Consider the following 18,322-nt stretch of genomic DNA (forward strand, 5'->3'; position numbering starts at 1 on the left):
GTCCTCATAGGAATTGTATGCTATTTATATTTACAGTGCCTCTCTTAGTTACAAAGAACTGATGCTCCCCAAGCCAATTCTCACATTTACAGACAACAGAGATTGGGATGTTTCAGTTAAAGATGGTAAATTGATATAGGTTTGATTGTGGTATTGCACCACGAGTATGGTTAGCTCTATAGGAGGAAATTATTGAAATTTACACTGAATCAGTTCAAGTGACTCCACTGTTTCCAGTCTTTTTTGTCTTCCAGTATGAGTTAATCAGTCTGTTGGGATAGGTGGCATGTATTTTGATCCAATTCCCTTGTCCTTTGGATAACCTGCTAGTCAGCCCATAGCCACCTGAACTTTCATCCTATCCCCTTTATCTGTAATCTTATTTCTCTGTAAAGTGGCAATGATGGAGAAGCTAGGAAGCAATTGCCTATTCTCTCTTGGAAATGTATCAGGATTGTCTTGCTCTTATTAGGACAAGTTTTCTATAAAAGCAGAGAACAGTTTGAAATTGTAGCCTGGCCACATTCAACACACCTTTGTTCTGAATGCTACAATTAACTCCTTTAAGTTTTCTCTTTCTAGATTTACTTCATTATTGAAGGCAAGGCCCAAACAAAGAATTTCTTTTAATAGTACCATTCTGCATTGGTGATTTTCTCATTGGAAATTCCCTGTAGCAGTGAAATTTGAGGTCCAAGTCCTATTACTATGTCTCTTGTTACTTCATTTTCCTCATCATCTGAAAGTTGAATTTTTCAGTTATCTACTGAATTTTTCTTTCTCTGACTTTTCCCTTCTTCCCCCTTCACTCTTTACTCTAAGCTATACAAGCTGTCACCAGATTAATGTGCCTCAAGAGCAGCTCTCATTCTGTTATTCCAAAGTTCAACTTTCCCTTATCTTTAGAGACACTCTACTCCTGGATCTTTTCCATGTGTACCCTTCACTCTTCTGCTGTTGCCACTACCTTGGTGTGAGTATACATCATCTCACTCCAGGACAATATCCTTTTATTTAATCTTCTTGCCTCACTTTTTTATTGGGTGAGGCTTTCTATGGTGTGGGGAAGTGGGGTGGGGCAGGGAGATGAGATAACTGAGAGTTTTAATACACCAATGAACAAATTAATTAAATTTTTTAAAGAGCAGATGTCTTTTTATCTTTCTTTGTGTCCCCAGTGCTTAGTACAGTGCCTAGTACACAGTGAGTGTTTAATAAATGCTTTTCAACGTTTTATAAATAGATTTTTCTTGATAACTCTTGGGGTTTTTTTTAGCATGTTTATTTTATTTTAAAATCATAACAATTTTTTCCAGATTGTGTCAAAACAATTTTTAATATTCATTTTTTTATATTTTGCAATCCATGTTCTCTCTCTCACCCCCCTCCCGAAAAAGGCAGGTAATAAGATAAAGGTTGCATATATAATACATATTTCCATGTTCGTCATGTTGTGAAACAAGACACATATAGCTTATACTCGATAGCTTTTGTTTCTACATTGCCCAGATTTATCTCTGAACCACTCCCCCTCCCTGCTCCTTGAAGGCTATTTATTATAACAATTTTTAAAGGAAAAAAAAGCAGAAAGAAAACATCAGCAAAACCAGTCAATACATTGAAAAAAATTGATGATAGATTCAGTGTTCCACACTACAGACCTCAACTTCTGCAAATATACAGGAGGAGGTGGCTTCTATCTCCTCTTTAAAGTGAAGCTTCTTTATAATTTCAAAGTATTCCATTTCTATTTAGTTGTATTTTGGTTGTGCTCTCCACTTACACTGCTGTAGTTATTGTGTATATTATTTTTCTGGCTCTGCTTACTTCAATTTGTACCATTTACTGAAAATCTTTCCAAGTTCTTCTGTATTCATCACACTTTCCATTTTTTAAAACAAAATAATATCCCATTATATTTGTTTATAATTTGTTTAGCTATTCCCAAGTCAATGGGCATTTATTTTGTTTCTAGTTCCGTATAACCACAGAAAAGCTGCTATAAATAATTTGGTGCTTATGGAGCTTTTCTATCAATGGCTTCCTTTCCTACTACATTTCTAGCTGTTCCTTCTCTGGCTTCACATCCTCTTTCTGATTCCTTAATGCAGATGTTCCCCAAGGATCAGCCCTGTAACCTCTGCCCTGCAACTTTTACATTTTCATGAAAATTTCATTTATTGTCATGGCTTTAGTTATTACCTCACTTCATGTTAACTTTTTTTAAAAGCACATTATTTTAGTCTCTGTTTCAAAAAAAAATTGTTTTTGAGTTCCTTATGTATGCCTCTCCTTTTGTTTCTATGAGAACTGTATTTTCAAAATTTTCATTTGAATTATACCTCCTTTGGGCTGACTTTTCTACATATAGTGTTTTAGTTCAGAGGATCCTACTTCTCCTTTGAATCATTTAAAATCTATTCATTGCAAACCAAGATATGCATCAATTTATGTCCATCTTTCTTGTCTTCTATTAAATTCTAAATTGAAGTGGTCACCTCTCCCTAAAGTTCCCAATATTTTCACTTCAGATACATTCTTTCTTCCTGATTATAGTCAAGTCCACAATAATAGTACCCATTGTTACTTAATGTCTTTGGAACAATGAGATTATTATGGCAACCCAAGAATTTAGCAGATGTCCTGCTTTTGGCAGAAAGCTCTAACAGATTTAGTGAGAGGTCCTGTGTATGAATCCTGGTTCTACCATACTATCTACTACCTGAACCTGTTTGCTCATCAGTAAAAGAAGGGGTTTGGATTGGATGATTTCCTAGGTCCCTTTCAAATCTAAATGATCCTAATTGAAACTTAAATAATTAACATCTTCCAATATTACTATGCCATTCCTCTGTGCCATATAGGTAATAGTTCCAGAAGCTGTCACATTACTTGCAGGTAAAAGGCAATTTGTTTGTTGAAATTAATTTTTTAAATTGCCCATCTTCTGGTCAGATTCCTACTTTCTCCTCTCCCCAGTCTGGTTTTCTAGGTTCCCCATAATCTTACCTCTTTTCTAGGTTTCAATATACTTCTTAACACATCCCTTCTAGTCCTGAAAAGATATTCTAGTAGCCAGTTCCTAGGACAGTGATGGGCAACCTGTTGAGCTTGGTGCGTCAAAATTCACCAAAAAACTGAGCATAACTTGGGTGGTATGTCACTTCGAAAAAAAAACAACATAATTTTCACGATATTTAGAGTTTAAATACAAAAATGTGTAATTGTAATATATAACTGTACTTAATAAACCAAAGTAGGTAAATTAATATAGGTAGAATTGTCATCTATAGTGCACAGAGTGTCTACACCACAGAAAATGTTTCATCCTTGGCATTGCGGCCCCATACTTCTCTTTATGTAGCTGCATGCGGCCACGTGTCATCGAAAATGGCTATGTGTGTCAGTGCTGGCATGCATGTAATAGGTTTGCCATCACCATCCTAGAACTATCTCCCTCAGTGATTCCCATAAACCAAGAGTTGGCAATCTGTTGCCCAGGGAGCAAAATGCAGCCTACTGCCTCTTTTTTGAATGGCCCATGACATAATTTTATTGTTTTCTAAAATGTGAAAACCATTCTTAGCTCACTGGGTGTATAGAAATAGATGGCAGACTGGGTTTGGCCATTGTGCCAGTTTCCTAACTCCTGTTTTAAACTGTGGCTGAATGGCCTTCTATTTTGTTTACACATCCATGCTTTTCACTTCAGTCAGCACCTACCCCACTCAAACTTCTCCATTGGAGAGTCTTTGCTAATGAACCCTTCCCTCCTCCCAGACTTTTGATATACTTAGGGACAATCAGGTGATTGTAAATGATTCAAAAAGTCTTTATTGAGCTCTTACTACAAATTCAGTTTCATTCTATTATAGAAAAATAAGACATATGCAAATAATACATTCAACAATGACTTATTAAGCATCCAGTATGTGCTTTGCAAGGAACAGTGATAAGCACTGAAGAGATAAGAATGAAAACATGGTTCTTGAATTCAGATAAGACACATATGTTCGTAAAAATAATAGTTCACATCTTGTTTTAAATTAACTTCACACTTACTAATGAACAAGCAACCTAAATATGGGGATTTCCACATAAATCAGTGATTCCCAAAGTGGGCACCACCGCCCCCTGGTGGGTGCTGCAGTGATCCAGGGGAGAGGTGATGGCCACAGGTGCATTTATCTTTCCTATTAATTGCTATTGAAATTTTTTAAAAATTAATTTCCAGGGGGCTAAGTAATATTTTTTCTAGAAAAGGGGTAGTAGGCCAAAAAAGTTTGGGAACCACTAACATAAATGCTTTAATTTTTAACTATCTGCATTTTCATTAAGAAAAAAACCCAACTAGCAACATAGAAAATATATTTACTTTCTTCTGAATTTCTACTTCTAAAACTCCATTACCTTTTATTTGGTGTTCTTATTCTGACCTCTCTTTGAATGAATTCATATTCATAATTCCTCATATTCTTATTTGAGAGGCAATATGGGCCTTATAGAATCAATCTCTTAAGTCAGAAACCTCTTAAGTGATAAAGTACTGATGTGTCTTAGAAGTTTTCACAACAGGAATTTCCCCTGCCAATAAGATCTCAGGCCCACTACCTATCCTATTTCTTATAGTGTTAATGGTACTCTAGTATGGCATTGATCTCATCAATAAGAGATATGGAAATAGTAACTGAACTTGTGATTTCACTGGTAGAAGGAACTCATTTCATTTATGTGGACTGGAATCTTATCTGCAACATATTGTCTTAAGAGTACTATTGTCCAGGCATTGAAAAGTTTGGTAGCTTGCTCAGGATTCACCAACCAATATATTTCAGAGGCAGGGGTTCCTAAAAGTGCCCAGCTCTCTACCTACTATGCCATGCTACTTCTCATCTTTAAATCATAATTAAATGCAGTGAGGACAGCTAGGTGGTTCAGTGAATTGAGACAGGAAATCCAGGGTTCAAATCTGGTCTCAGACCCTTCCTAGGAATCCTGGGCAAGTCACCTAATCCCCATTGCATAGCCCTTACCACTCTTCTGCCTTGGAACCAATATACTGTATTGCTTCTAAGAGAGAAGGGTTAAAAAAAAAATTCAGTGCAACCATTTCCAAATGAGTTGTTCCTAGTTTTTCAAATAGCACATATCTGTAACTTTCCTCATAACCCTCTGAGGTAAGGTAGTGAAAATACTATCTAGTTTAATAGATTATGGCCCAGAAAGGTTTAATGAGACTTGCCAATTGTTTGCACAGCTAGTTAAGAATGGGAGCCCAGAGGATGCTAGGTGGCTCAGGAGATAAGAGTCAGGCCTGGAGATAGGTCCTGGGTCCAAATCTGGCCTCTAACACTTCCTAGCTGTGACCCCAACTGAATAATTTAACCCCAATTGCCTAGCCCTTACCAATCTTCTGTTTTGGAACTGATACTCTGTTATCAATTCTAAGACAGAAGGTAAGGATTAAAAAAAACAAAAAACAAAGAGTCTGAATTCAGACCTTGGTCTTGACTCCAAGTTTAATAGTATGATGTAAAAGTGCCAGGAGAGACAAAGGGATGTATTTTAAGACTTCAACATAAGGAAATAGGGTAAATTTTCTTGGTTGCATTTATATTGGGTCTTAAAAGTGGATAAGAACATTCCTAGCATTGGGGATGGTTTATGTGTAGTGTTACAAGAGTCTGGCATACTCTACCAGAACAAGTCATCCAGTGTGACTGTGATATAGGGTTAAATGAAGTGAGCAATGGAAGAAAAACCTAAGAAGATAGGTTGGGTCTAAATCACTGAGGCCCTTGAATGCTGGGCTGTTTGGATTTTAATTAGCAGATAATGGGGAGCCATAAGTTATGTTCAAGCAGGGACAATTTATCATTTGGGAAGATTATTCTGACAGTTGGGTGAGTGATTAGAAAGGGAAGAGGTAGAAAGACTGTTAAGGCTATATATCACAGCCTAGATGAGAGGCAATTAGTGCCTTAATTAAGATGTTAGTATCAGAATTAGAGATGAAGTGGTTATAAGGGATATTGCATAAATAAGTTAGATCTTGAAAACTAAACAGCTTCAGCTTAAGAGAAAAGCCAGTAAAAGATGACTCTTGAGAGTCATACCTCATTATCTAGAGAACAATAGTGGCAACTACAGAAACAGGGAAATTAGAAGTAGGTCTGGAGAAAATATTAATTTTAGTTTTGACAATGTCACTTTTAGGTGAGGTAGCATAAAAAAATGATGGGGGCCTCTGTCCAATACTGGAAAAATCAGAGGAAGGAGAAGGAACTTTTAGATTTGGCTATAAAATAGTCATTTGTGACCATGGAAAAAAATTTTGAGTACAGTTCTGGGAATAGAAGCCAGATTTCAGAGCATCAAAGAACTTTTTGAGAAAAGTGGGTGAGAAAATAGTGTTGAAAAAAGTTTATTATAGACTACTCTTTCTAAGAGTTTGACAGTAAAGAGATAATAGCTGAAGAGAGTGGCAGAGTCCAGGCAAAGTTTTTTGGGTTTTTTTAAAGGAGATTTAGTCAGAGAAGTAAGGGAGAAAATGTTTGTATTGAAATGAGAGAAGAGGGGTGAGAAGTGAATCAGGGTCTTAGAGGAGAGGTCAAAGAATAGAATTTAAAGTACAGGTGGAGATTTAAAAAGGAAATAAGCCACTGAGAAACAAAAAGCCTAAGGAAACTTCTCCATCAGCTCTGGGCTTCCTGAATCCAAAGGCCAAAACTTTGAGGCTATATCCTTTTCTCTATCCTAGATCCCCTGTCCAGGAGAATAAGAAGTCTCAAACAACCCTTATCCTGTTTCCCCTGAAGCAAGCACACACAGTCCATAGAAACTTGTAAGGACTTTACTGCTAACAGGCAGGTTCAGGCAAGGGGAAAGGTACATAGGGATGTTTCCAAACTCACAAAAATGCCATAGCTGGGTTTCAGTGACAGGGGATTAGAAAGATAGCCATAATTACCACGAACTAATAAATAATTCCCTCTCTTATCTTCTAACCCTTCTGAAGATTCAGGCAGTCATTCTCTCTGTTCAGTCACCTCTGGTCCTAACCCTTTGTACTATTTCCTTTTGATTTTAGAAGGTATCTTTGGCTTACTCTCTCTTTGCCTAGGTATGCTTTGTAGGAAACATCAGGCCCCTGAGGTGATGACATAAGGGCATTTGGTAGAGAACAGCAGAGGTGTAATTGACACAGGACGCCTCCATTAACTTCCCTATGTTGCCCAAGTCATGCTCCACAAACTCCTGAAGCCAGAAAGCACTATGTTTGAGCTTTCCATCCCAGGGTGATAGGTGAACAGAAATCCCCTAGCTTCCTGGGCCTGGAGCCCCATGCTGGCCAGCCACAGGGCTTGATGGAGATCCAGTTGTCTCTGCCAGTGCTGCACTGGCCTCATAGTCTGCAATGCGGCGCTGTACCAGGGCAGGCATCAACTGTACATAAGCAGCCATTAAGCGGTGATTGGAGTGGACCAGCTTTCCCGCACAGCTGTCCAAGCAAGCTTCCTAGGAAGTAAATAGAAGGCTGGTGTCAGTAAATAACCTTCCCTTCCACAGTTACTGTTTCTCTCTTCAGTTTAAGAGAAGCACTCCCCACCTCCGTGCAGAGAAACCTCTTACACACCTCTTCTGCATCTAGGGCTCGATGGTGTAAGCTGGGCACACAGCGCTGGAAGCACAGTTCTGTCATCCGGTTGTATACCAACAAGAAGTCCCGAAGCTGCGGGAAAAGAAAAGAATTCGGAATGAGAGAAGGGATAAAATCCCCGGCAGGGACCATCTAAAGAAGTTGCATAGATGGAGAAGATCTTAACTATTACTTCGTTAAATTCTTCCTTTCCTTTAAGAAAACTGCCTCAGGAGGCGAGTGACCCGCCAGGGTCAGTGAATCAAACCGAGAATCAGAAAAAAGCTTCCGAACCCAGAGCTCTTTCCAATGATTGGGATAGGGCGGAGAAAAGAGCCCGAGGCTGCAGTTTAGCGTGAGCAGCAGTAATCAGGGGGTGGGGTTGGGAGACGGCAGGGACTGGGACAGAAGGGAGAGGAAAAAATTCAGGGCTTTTGGAATCCTTGCTTTCTAAGCATTCCTCTGAAGCTCCCCTGCTCCGACCTGGGCCACCTAGGCTGCTCCATCTCATCCTAATACTACGCCTGCAGCCCACGACCCCTGGACTGAGGATGCACCCAAGGGCGCATGCTCCGATACCCGGCCGCGTAGCCTGAATTCTCTTTAACATGCCGGGTCTCTCCCCTTTCTCCCAGACTGTGGCTACTCGTGCTGCGGAGGCCGGCGGGGTAGAGCTGGGCACACAGCAGGCCTAAGAGAGCCACTCAAAGCACGGGACTCACGTTTCGGAGCTGCTGCTGTTGATGCTCCGTAGCCTGCTGCTGCGCTTCCATGGCACCCCACGGCGCAGGTCCCCCACGTCACTTCCGAATCGCACGCGGCTTTCTTTAGTCCTCCTACGGCGCTGCGCGGCGTGTCTAGACTCGGGGCGTCACTTCCTCCCTAGCGGTGGGCAACGCGGCTGGCTTCATTTGCCCGGCCAAGAACGTCATTTCCGCCGTGTCCCTGACCTGCTGCGAGGAGCGCGAAGGGAACCGGAGCCCGAGGTCCCAGGACGGCCCCGGGCCCGGCGCCCCGAGGGCAGGGCAGGGACAGGCAAGGCTCTCGGGAGCCGGGAGAGAGGAAAGGAAGTAAAGGGAGCGTGGCCTAGCCAGAGGTGAGGGGGCTGGGCGACACACACCTGAGCCCTAGGGGGAGGAGGACACACACCTGAGTCAATGGGGGGAGGGAGCTTTCTGCTGCTCCCACCTGTGCCCAGGAAAGAAGGGCACCCACCCGAGACCAGGGGAGAGGGGGAAGGAGAGGGACACTCAGCTGAGCTCAGGGGTTAACAGAGGAGGAGGGGCACCAAGCTCAGCCCAGGCTTGGAGGGGAGGAGGGGCACCCACCTGCTCCCAGAAGATAGGGAGGAAGAAGGGCACCCACCTGAACCGCGGAGGGAGGAGAAGCACCTACCTGAGCTAAGTAGGGGGAGGAGGGGCATCCAACTGAGCCAAAGGGGGAGGAGGGGCACCTACCCAAATCCAGGGCAGAATGCTCCTGAAGGAGGAATGCACCTGAGTCCTGTGAGGGACACCTGGGTCAATGGGAAACACAATATGTTTTCCAAGAATAGATGTCCTTACCCTAACTTTGGCCATTCCCAGCCATGACTGACGGGATCCTGGGGAAAGCGGCCACCATGGAGATCCCCATCCACGGGAATGGTGAGGCTGGACGGCTTCCTGAAGATGATGGCCTTGAGCAGGTGGGTGCCTGTTTGCTTCAAGCGCTGCAGTGTGCTTATATCCCTAGTGCAGCCAACCATGTCTTGATCTCCTTACCCAAGAACCCATTCTCTGACTTTCCTGCTCTGTGTTCCATTAATACTGTTCCACTCTTCAATTTCCTCGTGCCCCCAAACATGCTTTTACTTCCCTTAAATCTCACAATCTCCTTCCATCTGTAGATTCCCCACCATGCCCTAGAGTTCCTTTAGATACCCCCAACTTCCAATTCATCCTCCAATTTCTCTTGTACCTGAACATTTAGCCATACCAACTCACAGTCCTTGACCTCCAATCTCCCCACTTTCTGCCACCCCAAAGTTACTTCAAATCAAATTATGTCCCTACCCCCTAAATTTTCTAAATTCCCCCATGTGTCTTCCATTCTTCATCTCTTCCTAATTGCTCCACTCCCTATTCCCTCTTGGCCCTTTGTAGGACTTGCAGCAAGTGATGGTGTCTGGACCAAACCTCAATGAGACAAGCATTGTGTCGGGAGGCTACGGGGGCTCAGCTGATGGTCTTATACCCACAGGTACAAGGCAGAGAGCTTGAGAAAATATTGGGGGTGAAGACTTGAGGAATTATTGAGTAAAGTAAGAAAGGAGCGGGTAGAGCCAGAAATGGTTATCATGCAGATCACAGAACTTTATCCTTTAGGGCCTGGCCGTCAACAGCCCCACAGTGCAACCCCTGCCGGCCCTGGTGACGAGGTAGCCCGGGGCATTGCTGGGGAGAAGTTTGACATTGTCAAGAAGTGGGGCATCAACACCTACAAGGTGGGACTTGTGTCCCCTCAGCCCCCTGTCCCATGGGTACCCTTGGATCCTACCTCCTCTCAGCACCCTGTCTTGGTCCCTGGATTCCATCCCATCCCTTCCTTTGCCCCTGCCCTTGCTCATCCAGGGGCTCATAGTCACTGAAGCTTGGGAGGTGGGGCAGGTATTTCCATTTTCAGGGGTGGGGGGGGGAAGCTTTTGTCTCTGGGAGGGCCCTCTGACTGCCTGGGACCTGGGGCCTGCTCAGTGTACAAAGCAGCTGCTGTCTGAGCGATTCGGCCGGGGATCACGCACCGTGGACCTAGAGTTGGAACTGCAGATTGAGCTGCTACGGGACACAAAGCGCAAGTATGAGAGTATTCTTCAGTTGGGCCGGGCTCTCACTGCTCACCTCTATAGCCTGCTGCAGACTCAGCATGCCCTGGGTGATGCCTTCGCTGACCTCAGCCAGAAGTCCCCTGAGCTCCAGGTGTGTGTGCCTACTTCTCTACCACTTCGAGGGCAGCAAGGGGCCAGGGGCAAGCTATGACCTCAGGGCTTCGATGTCCATCCAACCCACAGGAGGAATTTGGCTATAATGCAGAGACACAAAAGCTGCTATGTAAGAATGGGGAGACTCTGCTGGGGGCTGTCAACTTCTTTGTGTCCAGTATCAACACCCTGGTCACCAAGACCATGGAGGACACCCTTATGACTGTCAAGCAGTATGAAGCTGCCAGGTAGGGATGCATATACCTGAAGGCTGGAGTGGGAAGTGGGTAGGGTGCTGAAGGTCAGGAGACCTTAGACCTTACTCTCCATGTTTCATTCATGTATTACCTTTAATTCTCCTAGACTGGAGTATGATGCATACCGCACAGACTTGGAGGAACTGAGCCTGGGTCCACGGGATGCAGGGACCTTGGGTCGACTTGAAAGTGCCCAGGCCACATTCCAGACACATCGTGAGAAGTATGAGAAACTTCGAGGGGACGTGGCTATCAAGCTCAAATTTCTGGAGGAGAACAAGGTGCTAAACCATCCCCCTCACCCCTACCCCCTAACTGCTCTCAATGTTTTTCTCTTCCCACCTCCTCCCAACTGACCCCCATCCATGCCCCCAGATCAAGGTGATGCACAAACAGCTGCTGCTTTTCCACAATGCCGTGTCCGCTTACTTCGCTGGGAACCAGCAGCAACTTGAGCAGACCCTGCAGCAGTTCAACATCAAGCTTCGGCCCCCAGGCTCCGAGAAACCCTCCTGGCTGGAGGAGCAGTGAGATGGCCTGGCCTAGCCCTCCACTCCCAAGAAGCACTCCTGGCTACAGGAGCAGTGAAGCCTGCCCCTTGGATTGGCCCCCCCACCCCCTGTCCCCAAGAAGCCCTCCTAGCTGGAGGATCAGTGTACCTCCTCCCTAGGAGGGGGTGAGGGGAGCAGGAATAAGTGCCCTCTTCTCCAATAAGCCCACTAGGGGAGCAGAGAGAAGCCTTTTTTGGTAGGGAAGAGATTGGGACAGGAAAAGCAAGAATGTAAACTTCCCCCTTTTCCCTCATCCTTCCTGGGCCAGGATCTCCCTCCTAGGACCTTAGCTTCTTGTGGGTGGTAAAGGGAGGCACACCCCAGGAGAGGGGACCAGGTAGGGCAACTACTGGGCCAGGTGCAACAGTACTTGGTCCTGATGCCCAAGGAACTGCCCCTCTGTCAGCTATTTTGGCCTCATTTTCCAGATCTTTTCCCACTACCCCTCAGCCAATGGTTGTTTTCCCTAAGGGCCCTCTTCCTAGCCAATGGCATCACTCCCAAGGCCCTCCCTTGAGCCATGGCATCACTCCTGGGTCTTTCCTTGGCCAATAGCAGGGCTCTTGGGGCCTACCCTGAGCTGGCATCACTAGGGAATCCTTCAGCCAACAGCATTGCCCTCAGTGTCCTCCCCTTCCACTCCCTCCATCACTGCCTGGGGAGAGAGGGGAGGGTCTTAGGACTGAAGGGGAGCAGACTGAGGAGGGTTGGGGCAAGGACTAGGGGTGCCATGCTGTCTGTCCCAGCATCTGCCTGTCTCTTTCTATGCCCTGGAGCCAGGGTGGTGTTTCCCCTAATTTAATTGTGGGTGGGACTCTGGGATGCCTGTCCAGTCTGTAGAAACTGTCACACCAGCCCTAGGGTGGCCTGGGAGCCTGGGACCAGAAATAAACCTTTCATAAAACTTGGCCCAGGCCTGTTTGTTGGGGACAAGGGATCTGGGAGGATGATGCATAAAGCACAGGCTTCCTGATACAAATCTTCATAAATGTAGGTTCCTCTAGATTTGGGCCTGGGCCTTTTGCACTCACACTTTAGAGCACTTTGTCCTTTCATTAATGCAGTCTCTAGGCATTGTGGACCCAGACTTCCTTTAATTGTACTCTTATCCAAGGCTATCTGGTCTTGGCACTTTCTCACTGCTGCCACCAATACTTGTTTCTCTTTGGAAGTTGTTACTTTCAGCTCAGCCACACTTCTGACTTCTCCCCATTCCCTGTTGCCTCTGACACCAGCACTGAAAAAGGCCCTTAGGGGCTTCCTGAGGGGAAGCTTGTTGGTGACTCCAGGGAAACAGACAAATGGGAAAAGTTCATGTTGCAAGTTGGATCAGAGTAATATAGACCCATTGTGGATTTCTTGCTTCCTGGTGCTTCCTTTTGACCTTTCTATCACTCTTCCATTCTATGGGCATCTAAGTTTTATATTCACTCTAAGTGAGACCTGTTGCTTTACCCTTTTGTTCAGAAGTGGAGGGAAGTAATTGGTTCACTAGGTATCACAGACAAGTAGTCACGTAGACCAGGAATTGCAGTCAATGTCACTGGCATCACACTGGACAGCTTTTTTTCCCCATCCACCCTGGTTTCTTATTAGATTTGGCTAGCCGCCACTCTCTTCCACTTTAAAGCAAATAATGTTTATTTGTTTAATATTCTCTTTCACTATGAGTCAGTAAAGTGGCAGTTCTTGGACTGTAATGAGATTCATAGATCTGTAAATACCTTGTATTAGGATTATGAACTACAGGTTTTTACAGATGAGAATTTGAATTCTTCAAGGCAATTAATGTAATTGGAATGGTGCTTCCTAATGAATTATTTTTAAAGAATCAAAGACTCCTAAACATTTAGAGGAATCCTAGGTATCTAATTTGCTGGCCTAAGGATGTGTCAGGAAAGGTCACTATGCTGCACTAGGGGGTTAAAGCAAACTCACTAACCAGAATAAGTCAGTCTACCAGCTCTAGGCCCTTGGATTTCCTCCCCTCTCTCTCCATTAGCAATGGTCAATTTTATTACAAAGGGGGACTCCTATCCCCCAGTTTGTAATATCAGCCTGATAGACTGACTTTTTGAACTACACGCAGAATTATCACAGCTGCATTCCTAGAGTTAGATGTACCTTTGTACAAGGTGAGTCTTGGGCATGAATGTAGAAATCTTCATAGTGTCACATTTTAGATTTGAAAGAGACTAGAGGTATATATTACTACAGCTTCTTACTGGCAGATGTCTTATCTAGACTTACTATCTGAACTTTTAAAGGACTAACAGGATTATGGGGTAGCCAGTTGGTACAGGGAATAGAACACTGGGCTTGAAATCAGGAAGCCTCATCTACATAAATTCAATTCTGGTTTCAGACACTAGCTGTGTGACCCTGGGTAAGTCATTTAACCCTACTTTTTTTTTATTTCCTCATTTGTTAATGAGCTGGAGAAGAAAATGAAAAAACCCCACCAAAATGAGGTCATGAAGAGTCAGATGACTGAAACAATTCAACTTTAAGCAGGATGATGAGTTGTGTGAGATGCCCTCCAAGAGTGCTTTTTTAGCTCGCTTAAATACATCCAATTAACAACTTAACAACTCCAAAGTTGGGTTACCCTTGGAGATTGTATGTTGAACCCAAATCTGACATTCTGTAACTTCAGTCCACTGGTCCTAGTTCTGCCTGTAGCACCATACATAGTAAATCTAATTCTCTCCCATATGACAATCTTTCAGATAATCAGGACAGTAATGCAACTTCCATCTTCAGGTTAAACATCCCTACCATGTAACTTGTTCAACCAGTACTTAATATAGAATGATTTAAATCTCTTTGCTATTCTGTTTTGATGGATGTGCTCCTGCTTGGCAATGTCTTCTACAATGTATTACTAAGTGCTGAACATTCCAGGAGTATTGTGGCTAAGACATGGGATAGGTATCACTATTTTCCTTCTTGACACTAATCATTTAATATACCCAATATAACTTCAGTTTTTTTTTTGACTACAACACACTGCTGACAAATTGAGCTTTTAAATTCATTAGAACACCTAGGTCTCTATCACGTGAGATATTTTCTAGCCACATCTGTCCCAACCTGTGCAACTAAAATTTTCAACTCAGTTACTAGTCTTTACATTTATTCCTCTTAAATTTCATCTAGTTGAACTTTAGTCTGAGATCTTTTAAAATTCCATCATCTAGAGGCAGCTCCAAATTGACAACTAGGCCCGAAGATGGGAAGTCCTAGGTTCAAATCTGGACTCATCCTAGCTGTGAGACCCTGGGCAAGTCACTTAACCCCCATTACCTAGCCCTTACTGCTCTTCTGCCTTGAAACCAATACATTGTATTGATTCTAAAATTGAAGGCAAGGTTTTAAAAATAAATAAAATCCTATCATCAGCTCTGTAGATTGAAGCATGTTGGGTTTTTTCACTTTTTTTTCCCCTCACAGCATGGCTAATGTAGAATTAAGTTTTCCATGATTTCACATGTATAATGGGTATCATTTCTTGCCTTCTCAATGTGAGGGGAGAGAGAAAGAATTTGGAGTTGAAAATTAAAGAAAAATAAATAAATAATGAAAGTCTATGATCCATATTTCTTATTCCTCTCAGGTTCCTGTCCTCCACAAATTTGGTAAGCATACCCTAGTAGAGTAGAAAGAGTGCTAGACTTAAAGTCAGGCAGACCTGGGTACAAATTCTACCTCTTGACATTTATTACCTCTTTGACAGTGGGCAGATGGCTTTGTCTATGAACTTCAGTTTCCTCATCTATGAGACAAAAATGGTAGCACCTATCTCACAGGGTTATTCTGAGAATCATTTAAGGCAATATACGTTATACACTTATAAAGGCAAACTGTCATTAGTAATACTCAGACAAAATTGAACAGATTTGAGCCCCAATTAGTCTTATGGCATTCTGTTAGAATATTTCCTATACTTTTTTTTAGATCTCTTAACATTCCATCTTAGAATCAATACTGTGTGTTGGTTGCAAGGGAGAAAAGTGGTATAAGTTAAGCAATAGGGGTTAAGTGATTTGATCAGGATCACACAACTAAGAAGTGCCCGAGGCCAAATTTCAGCCATGACCTCTTGTCCCCTAAATCCACTAAGCCACCTAGATACCCCCATTTCCAACACTTCTTCAAAGGCAGCAGATCAGCAATCACATTCAGTATCCTTTGGAATAGTTCATCCCAGGCCAGTGACTCAAACCCTTTGAAGGCAACTGAATGTTCTCACTTCTCTCAATCATTTCACTCTGTCCTTTCCAGTATTAAAACTTTTCTTATTAGAGAAATCAAGCAAAGTGGGAATTGAATAGTTCTGCTTTCTCCATCATTTTATTATCTTTCCATTTGTGCCAAGTAGTCCAACCCAGGAATTCTTAAGTTCATGAACGATGGGGAGGTAGAAGTGGGAATTTGGGAATGAATTTCAAGATGCCTATGAATATGAATGAAAAAAAATTACATCTTTATTTTCACTAACTTCTGGCTGAAATTTAGTATTTTCCTAAATTATGAATTTTTAAAAAATTATATGTCATACTCTGCAAATTGAGTGGGGGGTGACAAAAAATGGCAATATAACTGAAAGGTTGTGGAAAGATAGGCATACTAAGACATTATTGAAACAATTTTGAATTATGCAAATAAAGTGACTACAGTGGCTGTACTCTGAACCAGAGACTTAGATTTGTTATTTATACCTCATCATCAATGAGAAAAATGTTTCTATAAAATATAAAATATTTATAGCAACACTTTTTATGATTGCTAAGAATTGGAAACAGAGTAGAAGCCCATCAGTTGGGGAATGACTAAACAATTTGTAATACATGAATTTAATGGAATATTGTGCTGTAAGAATCAATGTGTGTAATTAACAGAGAAACATGGAAAAATCTATATGAACTGATACAGAGTAAAGTAAGCAAAGCCAAGAAAATATACATAGTAACCACAATAATGGAAATGGAAATAACAAGACACCTCCCCCCCAAAAGTAAATGTAACAAAATTGTAAAAAGTAGGACTCAAGGGGCAGCTGGGTAGCTCAGTGGATTGAGAGTCAGGCCTAGAGATAGGAGGTTCTAGGTTCAAATCCGGCCTCAGACACTTCCTAGCTATGTGACCCTGGGCAAGTCACTTGACCCCCATTGCCCACCCTTATCACTCTTCCACCTAGGAGCCAATACACAGAAGTTAAGAGTTTAAAAAAAAAAAAAGGACTCATAGAGATATGAAAAGATAATCCCAAGGATACTCCCCAAACCACCCCTTTGTGGAGTTGGGAGATCCACAAATTTTAAACACTGTGTATGTTTTTGGACTTTTTCAATGTATCAATCAGTTGTGCTAACTTTTTTCCCCCTCTCTTAAAAAATAACATTCACTATGATTGTCTAGGAGGAGAGAGAGGAGATATGGGACACTATGGTAATGTAAGAAACAAATAATATCAATAAAAACTAATAAAAAACAGAGATGTCATTCTGAGAAGACAGCCATAATTTTTACCAGATTGCTAAAGGGCTCCATAACACACAAAAAAGGTTAAGAACTCCTTTGTTAGTCCTTTGTTAGTTGGATCTTTCTCCTGGTCTAAAAAAGCTAAAGAAAAAAGGTCTAAAAAAACCCTTAAAAAAATTAATTTGAGCATTTATTGAAAATTGAGTTTTGCCTCCCCAAAACTATTCTTTTGGAGGCAGCTGGGTGGATAGAGATCCAAGCCTGGTAGTGGGAGGTCTTGGGTTCTAGCTGAGTGATCCTGGGCAAGTCACAACTCCAATTGTCTAACTGTTATTGCTCTTCTATTTTGGAACCAATTCTTAGTATCAGTTATAAGTGAGAAGGTAAGGGGGGAAAAACCCATTCTTTTAAAATCTTATCAGGTCTTTTAAGACCCCTTTTGTATTCATCTTTCCTACCCTATAGGGTCCACTATGTCTTTTTCATGACATGCTATGATCTTTGGAGTCATAAAGAGTTGGATATTAATGAACAACAATATACATCCTTTTACATTCTGAGTCAATTTGCAATCTGTCAAGACATTGTGCTTTTTAGGTATATCTTCTTTTCCTTTTTCATCTAAATAAATTTCAGATTCATCATCAAAACTTTATTAGCAGGGGGGGCAGCTGGGTAGCTCAGTGGAGTGAGAGTCAGGCCTAGAGACAGGAGGTCCTAGGTTCAAACCCGGCCTCAGCCACTTCCCAGCTGTGTGACCCTGGGCAAGTCACTTGACCCCCATTGCCCACCCTTACCAATCTTCCACCTATGAGACAATACACCAAAGTACAAGGGTTAAAAAAAAAAACAACTTTATTAGCAGGATCATAAATTTAGAGTTGAGAGAGGCCTCGGAAGCCATTTAGCCCATTCACTTAATTTTACTGGGGAGGACACAGCCCCAGAAACTTAAAGGGCCTTGCTCAGTCACATCCAACAGTCTTTCCATTGTACTACTATATTGCCTTTTGAGAAACTGATCTCTCTTGAACTTATTACTTCCTATATAGTCTCTGGCTATATGAACTTACCTAGCTTATTGCTGAATTCTTTGAAATATGTTCTCCCAAATCTTAAACAACCTTTCAGACTAAATCTGACATTCCCCTCCTCATCCATCATCTATTGTAAGATGTTAATATCCGCTGTTCCTCAAAGTCCCCTTCATTTCAAATTCAGTCAGGAGTTATATGGTCACATATCCTTACTTCTCTCAACTTGAGTCTGAGACCCCTTGACTAAGTGTTTTCTTGATAGTATCTGAAAGGAAAAATATTAGTGATACTTCTTAACCCTCTTTGTAGACTCCATATCTGACCATCCATTCTCTTTTTGGGTAATACATTTCTAATTTTCTGGTCAGCAATCTTCTCAACTTAGCAGACTCTTAAGC

At 42.4% G+C, this 18,322-nt stretch overlaps 2 protein-coding genes across 3 annotated transcripts; one reads left to right on the plus strand and one right to left on the minus strand.

Moving 5' to 3' along the window:
• Positions 1–6,837: 6,837 nt before the first annotated feature.
• Positions 6,838–8,426, minus strand: TIMM10B (translocase of inner mitochondrial membrane 10B). The gene is made up of 3 exons (XM_044671532.1): positions 8,362–8,426; positions 7,637–7,732; positions 6,838–7,518 (listed from the first exon to the last, which is right to left on the minus strand). The coding sequence occupies exons 1-3, from the start codon at positions 8,410–8,412 to the stop codon at positions 7,321–7,323; spliced, it is 345 nt and encodes a 114-aa protein (XP_044527467.1). The 5' UTR covers positions 8,413–8,426; the 3' UTR covers positions 6,838–7,320.
• A 160-nt stretch (positions 8,427–8,586) lies between these two features.
• On the plus strand, positions 8,587–12,311 carry ARFIP2 (ADP ribosylation factor interacting protein 2). Of its 2 annotated transcripts, none has more exons than XM_044671533.1 (8): positions 8,587–8,735; positions 9,226–9,326; positions 9,784–9,880; positions 10,006–10,124; positions 10,372–10,593; positions 10,686–10,843; positions 10,959–11,133; positions 11,228–12,311. In XM_044671533.1, the coding sequence occupies exons 2-8, from the start codon at positions 9,228–9,230 to the stop codon at positions 11,381–11,383; spliced, it is 1,026 nt and encodes a 341-aa protein (XP_044527468.1). In that variant the 5' UTR covers positions 8,587–8,735; positions 9,226–9,227; the 3' UTR covers positions 11,384–12,311. The 2 variants fall into 2 exon arrangements, with proteins under 2 accessions (XP_044527468.1, XP_044527469.1); XM_044671534.1 differs by having other exon boundaries at positions 10,689–10,843.
• Positions 12,312–18,322: the final 6,011 nt, after the last annotated feature.

The sequence above is a fragment of the Gracilinanus agilis genome, chromosome 3, assembly GCF_016433145.1.
Source record: "Gracilinanus agilis isolate LMUSP501 chromosome 3, AgileGrace, whole genome shotgun sequence".
Lineage (NCBI taxonomy): Eukaryota > Metazoa > Chordata > Mammalia > Didelphimorphia > Didelphidae > Gracilinanus > Gracilinanus agilis.

What these genes read in the sequence shown, in the direction of transcription:
- TIMM10B (XM_044671532.1), bottom strand. Translation starts at nt 8,412, where the DNA reads ATGGAAGCGCAGCAGCAGGCTACGGAGCATCAACAGCAGCAGCTCCGA. An exon ending in AACAGCAGCAGCTCCGAAAC is followed by an intron (nt 7,733 to 8,361) that starts GTGAGTCCCGTG and finishes CTTTTCCCGCAG; the next exon opens with CTTCGGGACTTCTTGTTGGT. An exon ending in GAGCCCTAGATGCAGAAGAG is followed by an intron (nt 7,519 to 7,636) that starts GTGTGTAAGAGG and finishes TTTACTTCCTAG; the next exon opens with GAAGCTTGCTTGGACAGCTG.
- ARFIP2 (XM_044671533.1), top strand. Translation starts at nt 9,228, where the DNA reads ATGACTGACGGGATCCTGGGGAAAGCGGCCACCATGGAGATCCCCATC. An exon ending in GGGGCATCAACACCTACAAG is followed by an intron (nt 10,125 to 10,371) that starts GTGGGACTTGTG and finishes GGGCCTGCTCAG; the next exon opens with TGTACAAAGCAGCTGCTGTC. An exon ending in AATTTCTGGAGGAGAACAAG is followed by an intron (nt 11,134 to 11,227) that starts GTGCTAAACCAT and finishes CCATGCCCCCAG; the next exon opens with ATCAAGGTGATGCACAAACA.